At 41.2% G+C, this 17,169-nt stretch overlaps 1 protein-coding gene and 1 long non-coding RNA gene across 15 annotated transcripts in view; both read left to right on the forward strand.

Moving 5' to 3' along the window:
• sox5 (SRY-box transcription factor 5) overlaps positions 1 to 14,023 on the forward strand; it is a 243,265-nt gene extending 229,242 nt beyond the window's left edge. For 13 of the 14 annotated variants that reach the window (XM_058773716.1, XM_058773720.1, XM_058773715.1 and 10 more), the window contains 6 exons: positions 1,675 to 1,846; positions 3,990 to 4,162; positions 6,969 to 7,071; positions 7,672 to 7,845; positions 9,096 to 9,312; positions 9,777 to 14,023. In XM_058773716.1, the coding sequence (XP_058629699.1) occupies positions 1,675 to 1,846; positions 3,990 to 4,162; positions 6,969 to 7,071; positions 7,672 to 7,845; positions 9,096 to 9,312; positions 9,777 to 10,071 (1,134 nt within the window). In that variant the 3' untranslated portion in view covers positions 10,072 to 14,023. The remainder of the gene's footprint in view (positions 1 to 1,674; positions 1,847 to 3,989; positions 4,163 to 6,968; positions 7,072 to 7,671; positions 7,846 to 9,095; positions 9,313 to 9,776) is intronic. The other variant, XM_058773717.1, reaches the window with a different exon arrangement.
• A 928-nt stretch (positions 14,024 to 14,951) lies between these two features.
• LOC131538944 (uncharacterized) overlaps positions 14,952 to 17,169 on the forward strand; it is a 43,519-nt gene continuing 41,301 nt past the window's right edge. The window contains exon 1 of the long non-coding RNA XR_009270755.1: positions 14,952 to 15,193. This is a non-coding gene — a long non-coding RNA (uncharacterized LOC131538944). The remainder of the gene's footprint in view (positions 15,194 to 17,169) is intronic.

Genomic DNA, 17,169 nt, shown 5'->3' on the forward strand with positions numbered 1-17,169 from the left:
ACACTAACCATGAGGCTATTGGCACCGACATGTTATTGTTCATTCCTACGGGGTTTTTTTAGGTTTTGGATTTCTAAGTGACTTATATCTCATTTTATATGAGATTTAAGCTTATTTATTTTGTATTTGAGTTGTCTGCTCCTGTAAAATGTATGACGGATCTTAAAGCTAGCCTTCCTCCTCTCACACGGCTTTGCCAGTCTTCATTAGTTCTCCTCTCACCAGCTACATTCTCTTTGGCTAACATCCCACCCAAGGATTTGCTTCTCGAAGAACAATCCACCATCGGGGCGGGAGGCAGGCATTATCTGTCATAAATATTCAGTTTTCCTCTTCAATACAGCCTCGCTACACACCCGACACAATATGGGTCATGATACAGTATTCTCCTCAATCGCGTCTTAGTGTTCTCATTGAGTAGGGTCTTTTGTGTGTCTCCCTTATGATGGAGTCCACATCCCACTGGTTCCCTTTCCATTGAGAACAGCGCTAATGAGGACAATCCTGTTATGGCCCATCACACTGAGGGAAAGGTCTTAATCAAGCTCTCCAGACCTCAGAAGCCCTGTTCCAAAACCTAGCATGATGCTTTGCTGCCTACAGCCTCTTAAAGAGAGCGAATGTCTGCTCGTACTACTGCAGAGGCAAGACGAGGAGACACTGTAGTTTTGAGAGATGTGGTTGTCCTCTATGGCTGCTGCAAATGCTTTTGTGTTTCTGGCCATTCATGACAGACGGAAAGGCTCTAGAAACAGGTGTCGGTACAGATGCTGCACTCCCCATGTTAGAACATATAAGATCCCACCGCAGTGGGAGCATACTGGCGACCTAAGACTCACTCTGCCAGACAAAGATGATTGACAGCTGTGGCTTGAGCGAGGGCTGGTGAGGTCATTAGACCCTGGAGGTCTAAGGTCTGATGTGGTTTCGATATGGAGCTGTGAAGCTGTTAAAACAATAGTGAGGACAGAAAGGTCTTGATGGCAATTAAGACAGGTTTAGGCCTTCATTGCAATGTTCTAATGATGTGCACAGGGCAGCATCTGCGTTCTGAGATCTAATTGGCTCTATGGTGCCTTCTCTGATGTGATTACAATGTCAGCAGGGTTGATATCTGGGTAGTAGTCATTTACACGTATGGATAGAGTCCACCACTGGTAACCTGGAGGCACAGAGACAGTGTTGTTTGTTTATTATGTAATTGAGTCTAATTGACATCTGTGAACATCTGAAGCTGGAATGCGTGCATCAAATAATCATTTGTGCTTATATTTATGGAATACTTGGTTATTCTGTGTTTGTGTGTATGCTTGTATGTTTTTTTCTTCTCAATGCGCAACATGTTTGGTAAATGTGTGTGAATCTTCTCACTTAAGCATGTTTCTTTACATGGTTTGCTCGCTTTGTCCCTGTTCTCTTGTTTGATTGAGCATGGGTGTGCTGCATGTTTATTGCGCCATGGCATTGCGCAACATCAATCCAATATTGGCAAGTTTTTCAACTGGCCTGCATAACCGCAGTTAATCTTACATTTCCTTGTGGTCTGGCCGCATCCGCTGAAAACCTACATTTCGGCGTGCGGTCAGCTTATTTGACCCTGCTGGGAGATTTGATTGGGTCCCAAGTCTCTGAGGAGAAAAATCACACCAGGCCAAACGTGTTGCTGTTTTGCAGGACGAGGGCGCTCAGCCCTTGAATCTGTCGTCCAAGCCTAAGGCATCCGAGAGCAAGTCACCCACCTCCCCCGCTTCCCCACAGGTCCCTGCCCTGAAGCTGGGCCCCGGGTCCCTGAAGCACAGCGCCCCCTCCAGCATCGGAGGACCGCCGTCCAGACTCAGCTCCATAGGTACCCACACCTCCACAGTTCATTGCAATTCAATAAACACTCACAAATCGCAGCATAACCTGCTTAATGTTATTACATATTGCCCTGAATGTATCTCTCAAGAGCATTTCCTACTCCCTGGATATGTTTTTCTGCTGGCACAGACTCTTGTATGAGACGGTAATTGATGTTACATTTTTAGGTTTGTAGAATTTAATTTTGCCTGAAGGGCACATTGTCAAACATTTATTAGTCTAAATGGTGGGGGAGAGCTTGTTAAGCAGCTGTGTTTAGAAGCGAAAGAGAGCGAGACAGCGGATGGGAAGGTTTAGCGGCGTTTATTTCTGTTGTTTAGAGGTGCTGAATAGAGCAACACAAGCCTTCCTGACAGGCGCTGAGATTAGACAAGCCTCTTATACAACTCTGTTACCACCCACAGCACAAACAACATACATTAATAACACAATAAAGCAATATTCTCCCCTCCCCGTGCCTCCCCTACTCACAACAGTTAGCCATTTCAGACTTCTTCCCTGTAATCGTAGTGTTTTTCAACAAATCCTGGGATTTAATAGCAGATTAGTGGATTTGCCGCCCAGATGTTTTTTGTTCTGAAAAAATGGATTAGGAAGTAAAGTTTTCACTGGAATCCTTTAGAACATGACGCGGCGAGCAGTTCTTTTAGATCATTACATTTGAAAGTGCCGTATGTCCCATGATTATTCCGTCTGGAGCACATCTTTAAGGGGTCAGGAAGTATTGTGATATCAAAGACGTATTCAGAGCCCCACATAAAATGTTGTTTGTAGGTGTGTGTGTTTATCTGGATGTATATTTATATTTCAATTTGACAGATCCCTTTGAACGCCCTTTTTTGTGCAATTTCCTCATCTTTCCATCATCCTTGTTCTCCACCTCTCTTATCTGTTTGACCTTGCTAAGTGACATCTGTCCTGAGACTTTCCAGCATGCCCGACCCCATGCGTCCCTTTCTTTTTGTGTCACTGTCACCACAGAAACACAACAGGGGCTGTCAAGGACTGTGTCCTCTAAGGCAATCACTCTCCCTTGCATTTCCTCAGAAGCCAAAAGAAAGTTTCACTCTTCAGGTCGCTGTAATGTTAAAAGTGATATACTGTTTATGTTTTGTGTTATTAGGCTGATAGTCATCTCTTCTTTAAACAAGTCATTTTAAATGTAAGAACCATCTCTCTTTAGTGGGGTCAGTGCTCTCAATTAACACTCCAGACGTTTTTTTTACCCCCTATTAAATCGACTGTCAGGAAGTGTGCTGACTCTCACACCCTGCGACCTGTGGCCACTTTAGCAGATTCCTGAGATATGACTTTTAAAAGAGTTCCCTACTCTGTCATTTCAAATGAAAGCATTTAATCCATCCTATCCAGCATTAGCGACCGGATTAGGGCAGATAAAGACTCATAATCTAGCATAGGTCTTTGTTAGATCTATCCTGGCAAGATAATGCTCCACCACACACATACACTAGCCAACAGATGCGGCTAACGGCTTGGGCGGTTAAGCTGCTGAGAATAATACAAATAATAGCCATGAAAAGATGCTTGGAAACATCTTTGATATGCTCGGAGGCAGATGTTGCGGAATGGGCCAAATTAGGCCGCTTATGGCTTTAATATAAGTAATCTCCTCTCTTTTTTTCTTTTAAGATTTCCATGAGCTTTGGTCTGAATAAAAGCTTACGGAATGGCAGACAGAGAGAAAGAGAGAGAGACTGCATTTATATATGTGGGATATAAGACAAATTTCACATTTTAGCAAATCTCTCAATGTAAAAAATGTAGATTTGGGAGATTTTCATCAGGCGTCAGCATCTGTTTTCAACTGGATCTCTTATCTTTTATTTGTGTGAAAGTAATGCTCCGTTTCAAAACCTAGTGAGCTGCCTACAGAGGCAACATTTGAAGGCAAAAGGTAGGCATATACATACAGCCTCCTTCACTGAGAAGGCAACCACAAAGGCACTTGTCACAATGCATTACAAAATTGCTAACAGGGAATGAAAATTGGTGATTTGAAAATGACTGCTTTACATCAAGACACATTTATGTGCTTTACCTATCTGCTGTCTTACAGTCTCTTGTCTTATGCCTGTGCTTTGTCTCACTCATACCTGTCATGCTTTCAGACCTGCTGTCATCCATCACCTCCGGCGGCTACCTGAACGACCATGAGGCAGTGACCAAAGCTTTCCAGGAGGCCCGACAGATGAAGGAGCAGCTAAAGAGAGAACAGCAGGTTCTGGACGCCAAAGTAGCGGCAGTCAACAGCCTGAGCCTCAACAACGGTCGCTCAGAGAAGGTACGATAAACTCTGGTCTTGCATTTACCTACTCACTCAGGTACTCACATTCTTTCAATTGCAAAGGAAAAAGGTCTGCAGATCCCATCCTGCTCATCACCAATGAAGTGAGGTTTAAAACAGCCGAAACAACACAAACAGAAGCGTTAATTACAACAGAACGTGTTTATCTCTGAACAAAGCGATTTCCCAAAGCTGTTCTTGTGAAGAGGAGCAGTAGAGGTGACTAAGATCTGAAAGCTCTTTTGTTGTACACGATGGTCGTGTCTGGGAGGCAGGCTGAGGGCAGGCAGGGCGCAGTGAACGGGATGCTAATTTTAATGGCGTAGCTGACGCTAATGTGAAGTGACTGGAGTGACTCCTCGGCTGTGCGGCTAAATTGGGCTTGTTTGCTAAACACACTTGGAGTCAGCTGGTCCACGAGCCACAGCACAGGAAACGCCTTCGACCACAGATAATAAAACACACTCGCTTTCCGAGGAATTTGCATACAAATGCTTTAAAAAAGCAGAGTGTGTCAGTAAACAAGCATTAAATTATGGACAATTTTGCCTCGTCCATCTCTAATGGCGTGATTGTGCACATCAGCAGAGGAAGGCGCTTGTATATACACAGGTGTCCTTGCTTCCTGATCTTCTCTGCCGCACAGAGATTTGGTTTATTTCATAAACCTTTGTGTGTAAACTCATATCAACATCTGCAAATACACAGTAGGTAAATGCTTAACAAAAGCATGTTTATGGGTGCGTTGATCTCTGCTTCAGTTTAGCACACGCACATGTTGGTGGGGGTTTTTCTTCTCTCGACCAGGCTTAGTGGCTGTGCTGATTGCTACTAGGTTAATGAAGGTGCATTAGGAATAATCCACATCTCCCAAGCACTCTATCCTTATTATGATTTACAACAGATCAGCTGCACTTTACCCTGACCACAGCTTTATGCCCTTACACACACCGCCCTCCATGCTGCACTTTTGCACACGTTTAGAGTACAGAGGTGTTATTTTTGATTAAGGCCACACATCCGAATGCTGAAAAAAGGGCGGATTAGCTGCAGTAAATATGAGGCCACAAACACCTGAAGAGAGTTTTCAATGATCCCTGTCTTACATAAAGTGGATGATTTTTTTCCTGTATTTGCCATATTTCAGGTTGAAACAGGAAGTTTTAATACATTAAATGACTTAATGAAAAAAGAAAATAGACTTTAGGATTTTGTTATATCACAGCTATGACCCATGATTTGCTACTTATTAGTCTTAGCAATGGGGGTTTAGGGTGATGCATAATAATTCTAGAGAGCCTGATTTTTGACTGGACAAAAATCTGTAGTGCAGGATGAGTCACGTGTATTTTTGTCCATTTTCTTAATTTTTAAATGTGCATTTCTGTTAAAAAGGAGTACTTTTCAACTTTTAGGAGAACTGTAGCATATAGATGGCTTCAAATGGCAAAGTGGCACAATTGTTCTTTCACTATTTTTTCCCCCATTTATATTTTTACTTTCATATTGTTTCTTGACTTTACCTCCTACGTGACTGAGGTCCACATCAGCCAACCCATCTAATGTTTGTTTTTCCTCTTCAGTCCATTATCTCCTTATTTTAGTCAATTACTGTCCCTCTCCATTTTAACCTCGACTCTCTGAGAGAGAGTGTGCTGCGTGCTTTGAACTTGTTCCCCAGGAACACATTGTGTGGGCAAACCGAGCCCTGTTCCTAAACCCTTTTGTGTCACACTAAGCTAAATGGATTGTGGGAGATGAACAAGGCCAATCGTCTATGAGATGAAGGAGTTTTAGTGTCAATCCAAACAAGGTTTAGCTGGTTAGCATGACCCAGTTAGCCTCTGCTGGTACATGTTGAAACTACACCCGCTTAAAAGCATCTTTCTTCATTAATGCTTATTCAAAATTAGCTGATAATTTGAGCAATTAAATGTTTTGCAGTGACTGTGTTTTATGAGGGCTCATAAAAGTAGTAAATATACTTGCGATTGAGATGAACAGGAGTATTAACTGATAGCTTTCGCCAGATATTACAGACCTTCTACTGAATAAAGCCTAAGTTTTCATGTTGTCACATTATCAAACCTGATCATCTCTCCATTTCTCTCTCTCTTTCTCTTTGTCTCTCCGGGGAGAGATTCTCTCTCCATTACACATTCATTTAAACCCCACTCACTAACTCAGTCTGAACAATTAAATCTCGATGGCTGCGAAATGGTGTAATGCATTTCATTACAGAGTCGCAGAAGGCCCGGGTCACTCTCTAATGGTGAGGACTCTGTCTGCGAGTGTGTTTTAAATGTAGCGTGGATTCAGGATGGAGTCTAATTGACTAATTAAGCCCCAGATGCAGCTCCGGGGGGGTGACGGGGGGTGTGCATGTTTAGAGAGAGCAGGGGGTGTTGTGTTGAAATATGTGGCCCAGCTACATTAGCCATGTAAATGCATAGTAAATCTCTTTTTATTGGGTGTAATAAATACCCAGGAGGCTGTGCGGTCCAGCCCCGCTCTCATCTCTGGAGCGCTCATGCTCTCTAATGCATTGACCTTAGGGCTAAGTGAGAGAGACAGAGATCGAGTGAGTAAGAGAGGGAAAGAATAAATGTAAATAGATTGCAGGTGGCATCCAGGCTACTCGTTTTTGATGGATAAACATTAACTCACGTTTTCATTCATTTTCGTTTTCTTCTGAGTCTTTTTATATGCATTTGATTTGTCAGTTCATTGGTGCTTATGCTAATGAATCTGTTGATTTGTGGATTATGAATCTAACTGGATTGGTTGTATGTTGTGTGTACAGGATAAAGCCGCTCTTGAAAGCCTGAGCCAACAGTTAAAACAGTCTGAAGAGAGCAAGTTCACTCACGCAATGATGGACTTTGGCATCAGTGGCGATTCAGATGGTAAGATACTCTTTTACGGCCCATCATAAATTCATCTCTCAATTGATTTTGTGTAATCAAAAAGTTCAGTTTAAAGTCAAACGAAATAAAAATGCCTATTTATTTTCTTTTTATTGATCCATGCATGTTTTATTATTTATTTTTTTGACCTCGTAACTTTTAACTTAAAAAATACTTCTCCAATCATTTAATGTCCTTAAACACCAGCCCTTTTCTTACAGTCAACTGCAAGCTCACACCATAACCAGTGGATGAAACCAGGACCCAGTTTTCTGACATTTTTCTTTCCTTTGATAATCTGTTTTACGCAGATGTATGTCATAATATGGAAGAAAATATTTGAAAGACTTTAAACATACATTAAGGTTAATGTGCAATGACCATGACCCTATTTGTTTCCCCAAAATCTTCATTGTATTCCTGTTGTCGTCAATTTCGACTGCCTACTCGCTTTTAATCTTGCTCCATTCTATTTTTCATGATCCAATGGATTCTCAGTGGATAAAATAACATCCAACCCTACATTTCCATCTTATTTGATGTGTACTGTACATATGTGTATCGCCACACTAACAGTGACTCCCTGCTTTCCTTCTCCAGGAAGCCCGAGTGTGTCAGACTCACGGATCTTCAGGGAGGCTCGAGGACGTGGCAGCAGCGAACCACACATCAAGCGGCCCATGAACGCCTTTATGGTCTGGGCTAAAGACGAGAGGAGGAAGATCCTTCAGGCCTTCCCTGACATGCATAACTCAAACATCAGCAAGATTCTCGGTGAGAGAGAGAGAATAGTCAGAGGCAGCGCTAGTAAATCTCTCCATCCACTTATCTAACCACTTCAGGTTTACTAGCGTCGTCTCTTGTTTCCAGCTGTGCAGTTTTTGACTCAAGGCTTTTGATCGATTTATATTCCATCCGGCTTTGATTCGCCACACACTGTATTCCCTAATTGGCTGAGATTTGTGGGTACATTAAATATGGGCGGGGCTTAAAGGCTGGCTCCTTCGGGAAGAACTATGCAGCCAGCCACAGAGAATCCCCTCTATTCTTCCTCCCCAACACACACACACAGCCCTCTCCCGCACTGCATTGTGTAACCACAGCCTAATGAATCGCTCTAGAGGGCCGACTCCAACAATGATGATATAATTCATTATGCATTAAACCAGCTCTCCAGTCTGTCTGACATTTTCTCCAGACCTCTGGGATTGTGTTTGACATTTTAAAGAGCTCCTAAGCGTTTTATAACGCTGGAAAATCTGGTTTTAATAAGGCCCCGCTCTCTCAATTGTTAACAGAAGGAGTTTCCCCTTTCCAGTGCTGGGTGCATGTCAGGGCCAGTGGTGACAGCTTTTTCCCATTAAACATACAGTAGGACTGTGTAAATTCAACACAGACTCGCATATACACACACGTAACACCCTGAACACACATTTGCTAGAGTTTCTGGGACTGTGGCGTGTGTACACAGTTGTGTGTGTGTGTGTTCACACATCTCTGCTAATGAGAAATAAGAGACACGGGCCACAGGTACGCCTGTTGAGCTCTGATAATTAGATGGAGTGTGTTAGTGGCCCACTTAACCCACTGTCACCTGGAATAATGTCGCACGTCACCAGTGTGTGTATGTGTGTGTGTGTGTGTGTGTTTTGGAGGGCAGAGAGCACACTCTATTCTTCTCTGTTTGACATCAGCTCCACTCAAAGGTACTCATTAGACCAAACAAAAACCCTCTCTTAGTGCAAAGTGCCAGTTCTGAGGCTAACGATAGGCAGTTAAAAGCCGTACTGAGCATTGAGAGTGTGCAAAATTGCATATTTTAAAAATCGAATAGTCACTGGGCTGCCTGAATGATTAGTCGTCTAATCTGTCTTAAAGAAGCCCTGTATTAGTCTGGGTTTGAGTTCATCTGACCTTGATCTGCCGCATTTTTCCTAAATGTTTTTGGCTGTAGCTGCTATCCCTGTCATTCTGTCTGAATCGCAAGCGTGTTTGTTCGCTCTAACACCTTGTTGTTCTTGCAGGTTCTCGTTGGAAGGGCATGACCAACCTGGAAAAGCAGCCATACTATGAAGAACAGGCCCGTCTTAGTAAGCAGCACCTAGAAAAATACCCAGACTACAAATACAAACCACGGCCCAAGCGCACCTGCCTAGTGGATGGAAAAAAATTGCGCATTGGTGAATATAAGGCCATCATGCGCAACCGCAGACAGGAAATGCGCCAGTACTTCACCGTAGGGTACGTTTCATTATATAACACCTTCCAGTAATGTATTCTTTTAAAGTCAACATCAAATTGACCCTGATGAATTTCATAATACACATTCCTTTTCTTACTGTGAAAGATCAATTAGTGCATTCATAAAGGAATCATTTGCTGTGCCTTTGAAACAACTCTCCTTTTGGGTGACATCAACAAGCCCTCTGATTTTTCAACCTTTCTCTTTTTCATTTTTTTATTTTTTTTAAATATCCAGTTTCACTCAACCACATTATGCAAGTAAAATGGGTTATGAATGCCATTTCAGGTTGACTTTCAGCATTCTTAACACAAAGCTGTATTCAAGTAATATATCCAGTACCAGTCATTTGACTAGCAACGCAAGTTGCCTGTTTGTAAAGTGTACACTTTTAGGAAACAACAATCTGATGAATGTTTTCACCCAGGCTCTGCTAACAGATTGCGTGTTTGTTGTACAACAGGCAGCAGGCCCAGTTGCCCTTGTCCTCAGCGGGCGTTGTGTACCCAGGCGCGCTCTCTATGGCAGGAATGCCCTCTCCACAGATGCCCTCCGAGCACTCAAGCATGTCTAGTAGCCCTGAACCAGTCCCACCCACCAGCCAGCCCTCTTACCTCACACACAAGGGGGAGAAGCCTCGCGTTAAGGAGGAGGACCTCCGAATGGACGACGGCAACGGTGACGCCTACGATGACTTCGACTACGAAGACGATGACGGGGACTATGGCAGCGACAGCGAGAATCACATCACTCAGTAAACCTGCCAATCACAGCCATCTCACCAGTCACCTGGCATCTCACGCAAGCAAACTTCATTCCGCCCCCATACACCGTCCAATCAGGACTCCTCCAGAGCCAAGCCCGATATCCACAGCAAAGCACAGGACCTGTCAATCAAAGTGACTGTTACATGGAAAGGAGGGTCTTGTAAAGGAAGTATAACACTTGCCTTGACTCCCGCTGAGCGAACGTACCACGGCAAGTTCATATCGAATCACAAGTAAGCTACGACGACATAGGAAAAATGACCCTTAACCGATTTGTTATCGAGACATTTATTACTAAGGACCTGTCAGTCGACCCGTCATAGACACTTTAAAACGGTGGACCTGTTTGTTTCTAAAGAGACACTTTTAAACAGCTTTTTTTCTTGGTTCTATAATATTCTCACTCAGGTACACAGTGCCAACAAGTGGCTTGTGAATGTGATTTTGTTGTTTTTGTGCTACAGTTTTAATAGAGAAAAAAGACATTTATTTTCCTCTTCACCGTAAAGCACCTGACAGGAGTAAAATTACAAACATTTCCTTTTTTTTTTTCCTTCGGCGTGCTATTAGCTGAATCTCTTTCTATCATCCTCACGCCCATGTCCTCTCACTCAAAGATGTCTTTTCTGTTGGACGAAAGGATGGAAGGGAGGATTTGCATCCCTTCACTCAGGAGTTCGGACATCGCTGGATGACAGACAATCCCTCCTTCCTCGCATCTTTTCCTCTTGACACGCTTTTACTGTTCCTTTCTCCTCCTCTTCTGTGGGAGCTTTGGATGTTGACGTCTCTCTCAGGTGTGGAGACAAACTTTACGAGATAGCACAAACTTTGTGTTTGGTGAACAGCTGACATGTCGATGGTTATCGTGGAGAGTGAAGCCTCGAGCAGAATTATTGTACGCGTGCACATTTCTTTATGTTTGTGTGTGTGTGTGTGTGTGTGTGGGGGGTGAATGCGCGTTTTGCTAGGTTTTAAGTTAATTTTTATTACATGTAGACGGTTGATGTGCTGGTCATGTGAACATTTACAAAAGGAAAAAACATTCATATTCAATACGTACGATTCATGCTAGCAGCCAGATCTGTGCGGAAGGAAGCCAAACGTTTTAATAATTTATCATTCTTTTTATTTTTATTTTTTGTCCAATCGTTTGTTTGATCATTTCCTTTAATTTTTCCCCGTCATTCTCATTGTTTCCCTGAACAACCCGTTTCTGTCATCGCTGGGTGCAGGGAACATTGCACCTCATTCTGAAAGGAAAAGAGGAGACGCGGAGAGAAAAGCTCTCTAGAGGAGAGTCTGTGCTTGAATGGCGTATTGAAGGAGGAGAATAGAGTTCCCACAAGCCCCGGTGCTCAGCACTCTGTTTTCAAAGGACAGCTCTGAGAGAAACCAGGGATCTCCGTACAAGACAAGCACGAGTGTGCGTTTCAATCAGCGCCCCTTAATATATCTCACATCTCTACTCCTCCGCAGGGGTTTGTGTTCTGTCTCTCTCTCCTCTTTATTTCCCACACTTTTCCATCTATCACTCAGTTTATCAGAGCAGAGGAGTCTCCGAGCCGTGCCATCAGTCATCCGCTCTCTGTGTGGCTCTGACTGACCCACTCCATCTTACTGCACCTGTGTGGCTGCTGTTGGCACGTCGATGGCGTTTGATTGACGGCTGCCCTAACTGTAACTACTCTGCCAGCCTCTCCTGGCCTGGTGTGGGCATAAGGGGGCAGCTGGATGAGAGAGACACACAAGCTGTTAGGTGAACAGCAGCCAGACTCCAGCCATTAATATCTGTGTTTTTTCCCCCTTTACATCAACCCAAAGGGCGTCCACTCACAACACATATCAAATTATATTATTTCGAATGCACACATATTCGAATTTTCTGGCCTACTTGAGATTTTTTCTGACGATAAATGTTAAAGGTACTCTGATGCCTGTAGCGCTAGCAAAGTTATGACCAATCGCATTTTGCGTGTTCGTCTTTGTCTAGTTTATTCGGTTCGATGAGGTCCAGTCCCGTCTGTTGTTTGTATTTGTGTTTTGCCTCCATGTCAACGTCACTCTGCTGTCGAGGTTGGGAGGAGCCGTTTCAGACTCTGCATGTTAATGTTTTAGTTTGTATTTGCAAATACTGTATTTTATTTTCATTAAAACTGCCTCTAGTGTAATAATATTATTAACAATAATTATAAGAATAGGCAGCATTTCCTAAGTTTAGTAAGTTATGTACAGTATAATTTATTATTTTCCTCCAGTTGGATTTTTTTTATGATCGTATGGAAACTGCGCTTGATAAAGCATTATATTTAGCTGGGTAGGTATTTAGATCTAATTATTATGTTCAATATTCTGTTTTTTGTTCTCCTTTTTTATTTTATTTTATTTGTTCTTGTTTTTTTGTTGAATTAATCCTGTTCTGACGCTGATATATCTCTGAGAAAGTGGTCACGGTGAACTGCTGATATGAAGGAAAAGAGACATTTCTCTTTTTTTCATTTTCTTTTTCTCCTCCGTGCATCGTTCATGAACTCCAAACACATTTCTTAAAGCACTAGGACTCTGGACACTCTGAGACAAACATAAGAAGAACATGATATTTTTATTTGTAATGGTTTATGTATAATGTGAAGTTTCCTATCTGTTAATTCTCTTTTTCTTTTACTGAAGATAAAGAAGACAGCTATATTATACCCCAATTGTTATTGAACAGAAAGAGCGTGGATCTTGTTTACTGATATTTGTCATCCTCTCTCTTATGTTTCGTTGGAACATCACTGGTTTAGACAAATGCATTTGTTTACCTATTTTGTCAAATTTGAGTACCGTTTCAGTACACAGCACCTAACCCTTAAAAGGATTGTTCACCCAAAAAATGAAATCGACGAAGCCTAGATGACTTACTTTCTTCTGTAGAACACCAATGGAGACGTTTAGCAGATGGTCCAAGCTGCTCTCTTCCATACAATAAGAGTAGATGGGGACTAGGGGCTCTGAAAAGAAAAAAGCCTCATAAAAGAGGTCCAAACAGCCGTGCTATATTCCGAAGTCCTCTGAAGCCATATGACAAGAAACAGACTTACTTTCATTATGTGCAAAACAGCAGCTTGGACATTCTGTTAAACATCTTTTGTGCTTCACAGAAGATTAAAAGTGAAACGGCTTTTGAAAGATGGTGGCAAGTAAACCATCGCTTTTAATCAGAAGACATGACTTTTCTGAATTGATCAAACTGTCTGATTCCAGTGACGCTCCACTGAATGGCCATATTAGATGTTTTTATCTCCAGAATTGTTTTAGCTCCACACACTGTCTCCCTCTGTCAATCAAGCTCACAGTAGTGGCATCACAATCACACCTGGGCAGATAACGAAAGTCACAATCGCCATCTGATGTGACCATGCTTTCACTTTTAGTAATTCCCACAATCATATCAATCGATAGGGGCACGTATGCTGGCTGGTTTAACATACAAAGTCACATTCTGTCAACTAATTATCTGTCAGCATGGTAACCTCATGGTCTTTAGAACTCATACTCTGATATAATGATGGCCTGTATTATGAACAATAATTGATAAGACAATCAAAGTCATGTGTGGAGCTCAAAACAACGTTAAATGACATCAAACAAAAAGTACTTAGAAACTTATCTTACCATCTCAACTTGAAAATCGAGAAAGATAATTATGTAAATATAGCATAGAGTTATAGATTTATATTTTGTTCATAACACAGTGTAATATAAGTTGTATATTTCTTTCTCTCTTTTATTGATGTTATTCATGCCACAATAAAAGCAAGAGTTACTGTACTCTTATGGAAAAAAAACGAAAAAAAAAAAAGCAAGCCGTGGGTTACCACCATCTGTTCTAAGTTGACGTTTTTCAGTATTACTGCCAGTCAAGGCTCAAATAAAAACAGCAACGTGTTCTGTATCTCTACTGTGTGTCTGTGGCTCCTTTTTCTGCCCTACTGCAACTCCATAATTAAACTCTAGCAGTCCAGAACTGCCAAAAAGCACCACACTGCACACTAAATACTATCTGTCTACTCTTACATGCCAACACATGAAGCAATCGCAACATTTTTAGGCCAAACAAAGGGAATTCCCAGTGCTGAACGTCATTGTATGTGTCTGGAATTACGTACGTCACGCCAGACAGTAGGACACCTGCTGAGGTTACAAATATTTGTAGAAGAATGTTCATGAATTACACAGTATAGTTAACAAATCTTAAAGGTTTGACTCGATCACTCCCCTTCAAGTAGGTGGTCGAAGATGTTTTAACTTTCATACCAGACTTTCTAAACCACACATTTCAATTAGAAATAATATTTGTGCCACAAATCAAAAAATTGCCCAGTGTTATCATACAATTAAAGAACCCAAAGCAATAAAAATACCACTTTTATGTGCACACAGAGTGTGTCTGGATTAGATTTCAGTCAAAATAACGAGGCTCTGGTGCTGCCCTCAAAGGAGCATAACAGCAGGATTATGGTAGTAAAAATCATTCATTTTCTAAAAAATACATATTTTTTGCAGAACTTTAAGACCAAAACTTAACCAACTGTATCTGCGTTTGTTCATTAAAAAGTGAAGTACTACATTAACCACAATCCTTAGGCAGGGTCTAACAAAATAGTCACTGTTAATATAGAAATGGTAGTAAGCAATGCGAATGGCATGATCAAGTCTCCCTTATATTTACTTTAATAAACTTTCATTTTTATACTAAACTTCACATTTTTATAGTGTATGTTTTTTAGGTTGTTTATATAGTTCACTCCCTTATGAAAAGGACACAGTCATGTACTTTTGTCTTTTTGTCAAATAGTTTTTAATGTTTCAAATCGAGGCTTATAATGTTGTGAGTGTTTGACTTCGTTTCAAGGCTTGCAACTCTTGTCTGAAATGTCTGAAATGCCTCTGGAGAAAATAAATAAAATACTCCCAAAACCAAGGCTGCTTAAAAAGACACATGAGACACATCTGTAGCATGAGCACCCAATTTATCCACCAATCAGCTCACATCCAATCAAACAGTTGGTCTAAATTAACCACAACAAGCATGGTGGAATGGAAACAACAGAAAGAACAATGAATGAAGGTAAGGTTACCTTTTGAAAATCACAAGCTTTAGGTAATGAAATATGATAGTTGTGTTAATGTCAATGCTTTTGTAAAAGCTGCTTAGTTCAGTGCTCTTGTCTTTTTTGGCCCTATAATGTTTCCTTTCCGGTGGGTCTGTGCTGCTGTCTTGAGTGTTTGTCTGAGAGAGAGTTAAGTACTCCAAATTTTCATTTAAACGCAGTGGAAAGTGGGCTGGAAAATTGAGTCTTTAAGTCTTTAAGTGAAGTAGCGTAGCTCAGGGCACTGTAAATATTAGATTTTTTGCCTGTAGCTAATACTGAATAGAGTGTTTTGTAAGAGTGTGTGTGTGTATGCATTTCTGCTCAGTATGAGGCTAAGTACAGAAAAGAAACATCTGATTCCTTGAGTTATCTTTCCTGCTGTCTGTTTCGCCGTGTCTGCTGAGTGCCGAACGGAAAAAAGGGGGGCAAGATGGTTTCACGAGGCAACAGCATCATCTGAGGGAAGCAATTAGCATAATTCAGAGTGTGTATTTACTGTTTTTACATGTTTGTAAGCTCATGCTAGCTTATGTATTTTTACAGTTACCATGTCTGTGCGCGTGATGCATATGTCTGTGTGTGTGTGTGAGTTCCAGAGAGCTTCTGCAACAGCTCAGTGAAATGTGCAGATTTGAAGCGTGGGTGTTTGGAGATTGAGTGAAAACGATGTCACATTAATGATTTAAAGTAGGTAATAGGATGTGATGTGCCTCCAGAGCCGCCAGCTAAGCTGAGTTTAAGACACTCCGCTAATGTATTCATGAAGAGGGGGGGATTAGAGGGTACTCAGAACTCCAACACACACGCAATCACACACACATTACCAATGACAGACAAATGTGTACGCACACGACACCTTAGCGCGACCGAAGCCAAACGCATCTGCACTTGCACTACAAAGGCAAAACCTTAACACGCATGCCATTCAACATCACAGCGGCCAAATACATCCGGCTGCCACCAGAGCGAATGTCAGACAACAGGTTAAGCACTAAATATAAACCAAACCAAACCTCCCAACTCTTACAACTTCATACATCCGCTGAAATATGACAAAAACCTAAACAAACTAAATGACAAATGACAGTTGTGACGCACTATATTTTTGGGATACTCTTTAGATGAATAGTAAGTTTTCCTGAAAAAGCCATCTTTTGCGATATTATAAAGGTCTTTACTGTCACTGAATAAGCATCCTTTCTGAAAAAGTATTGATTTCTTTTTTTTTTTTAATTCTTACTGACCTATTGAACGGTAGCGTAGATAATCAAGGTATAAAAGTGTGTTCTTCAGATTCTGTAACTGCTCTCTCTTTTCATTTTATTGGCTATGACATACATTTTTTAAAAGTATAAATATTGCTTCATTTCTCTATTAAGAATAATGCATAATTATAAAAGATTCAGCAAAGTGCTGTTTGATTTTTTTTTTTCAATTAAGGACGTCGTCTTCACAAAAGTATTTCATGTCAAATAAACATAATCAGATTTTAAACCTCAATGTGAGCTACCCTTTTTTAGTTTCACCTTTAAAAGTGCACAGTCTTTACCGACACAAGGACGAAGCAACATGTAAAAGTAATAGCTTAATGGCCTATTCACAGTAAGCATCGATTCATTTATCCTGTGAGCAAAAGTGTTTCAAGTGACAGTTCACTGAAAATTCTCTCATCATTTACTCATTCCAGACCTGGATGGCTTTTTTTTCTGCAGAACACAAGAAAAAAAAGTTTGTGTTTTGTGTTTGTGACATGAAAAACATTTTTTTTAGGAGAATAACATGCCCTGTGAGGCTTTAATTAGGCTACAGACATGACTGAATTTTTTTATAAAATTTTTTGTAAGTGTAAATAATTTTTTATAATAATAAGAATGCATCTTTCTATGAACGATGTATGACAATGTTTCGCATCTTGTGGCCCTTCAAAGTGAATTCAGTGTGTGTGGTCTGG

Source organism: Onychostoma macrolepis, chromosome 04 (assembly GCF_012432095.1).
Source record: "Onychostoma macrolepis isolate SWU-2019 chromosome 04, ASM1243209v1, whole genome shotgun sequence".
Taxonomy (NCBI): domain Eukaryota; kingdom Metazoa; phylum Chordata; class Actinopteri; order Cypriniformes; family Cyprinidae; genus Onychostoma; species Onychostoma macrolepis.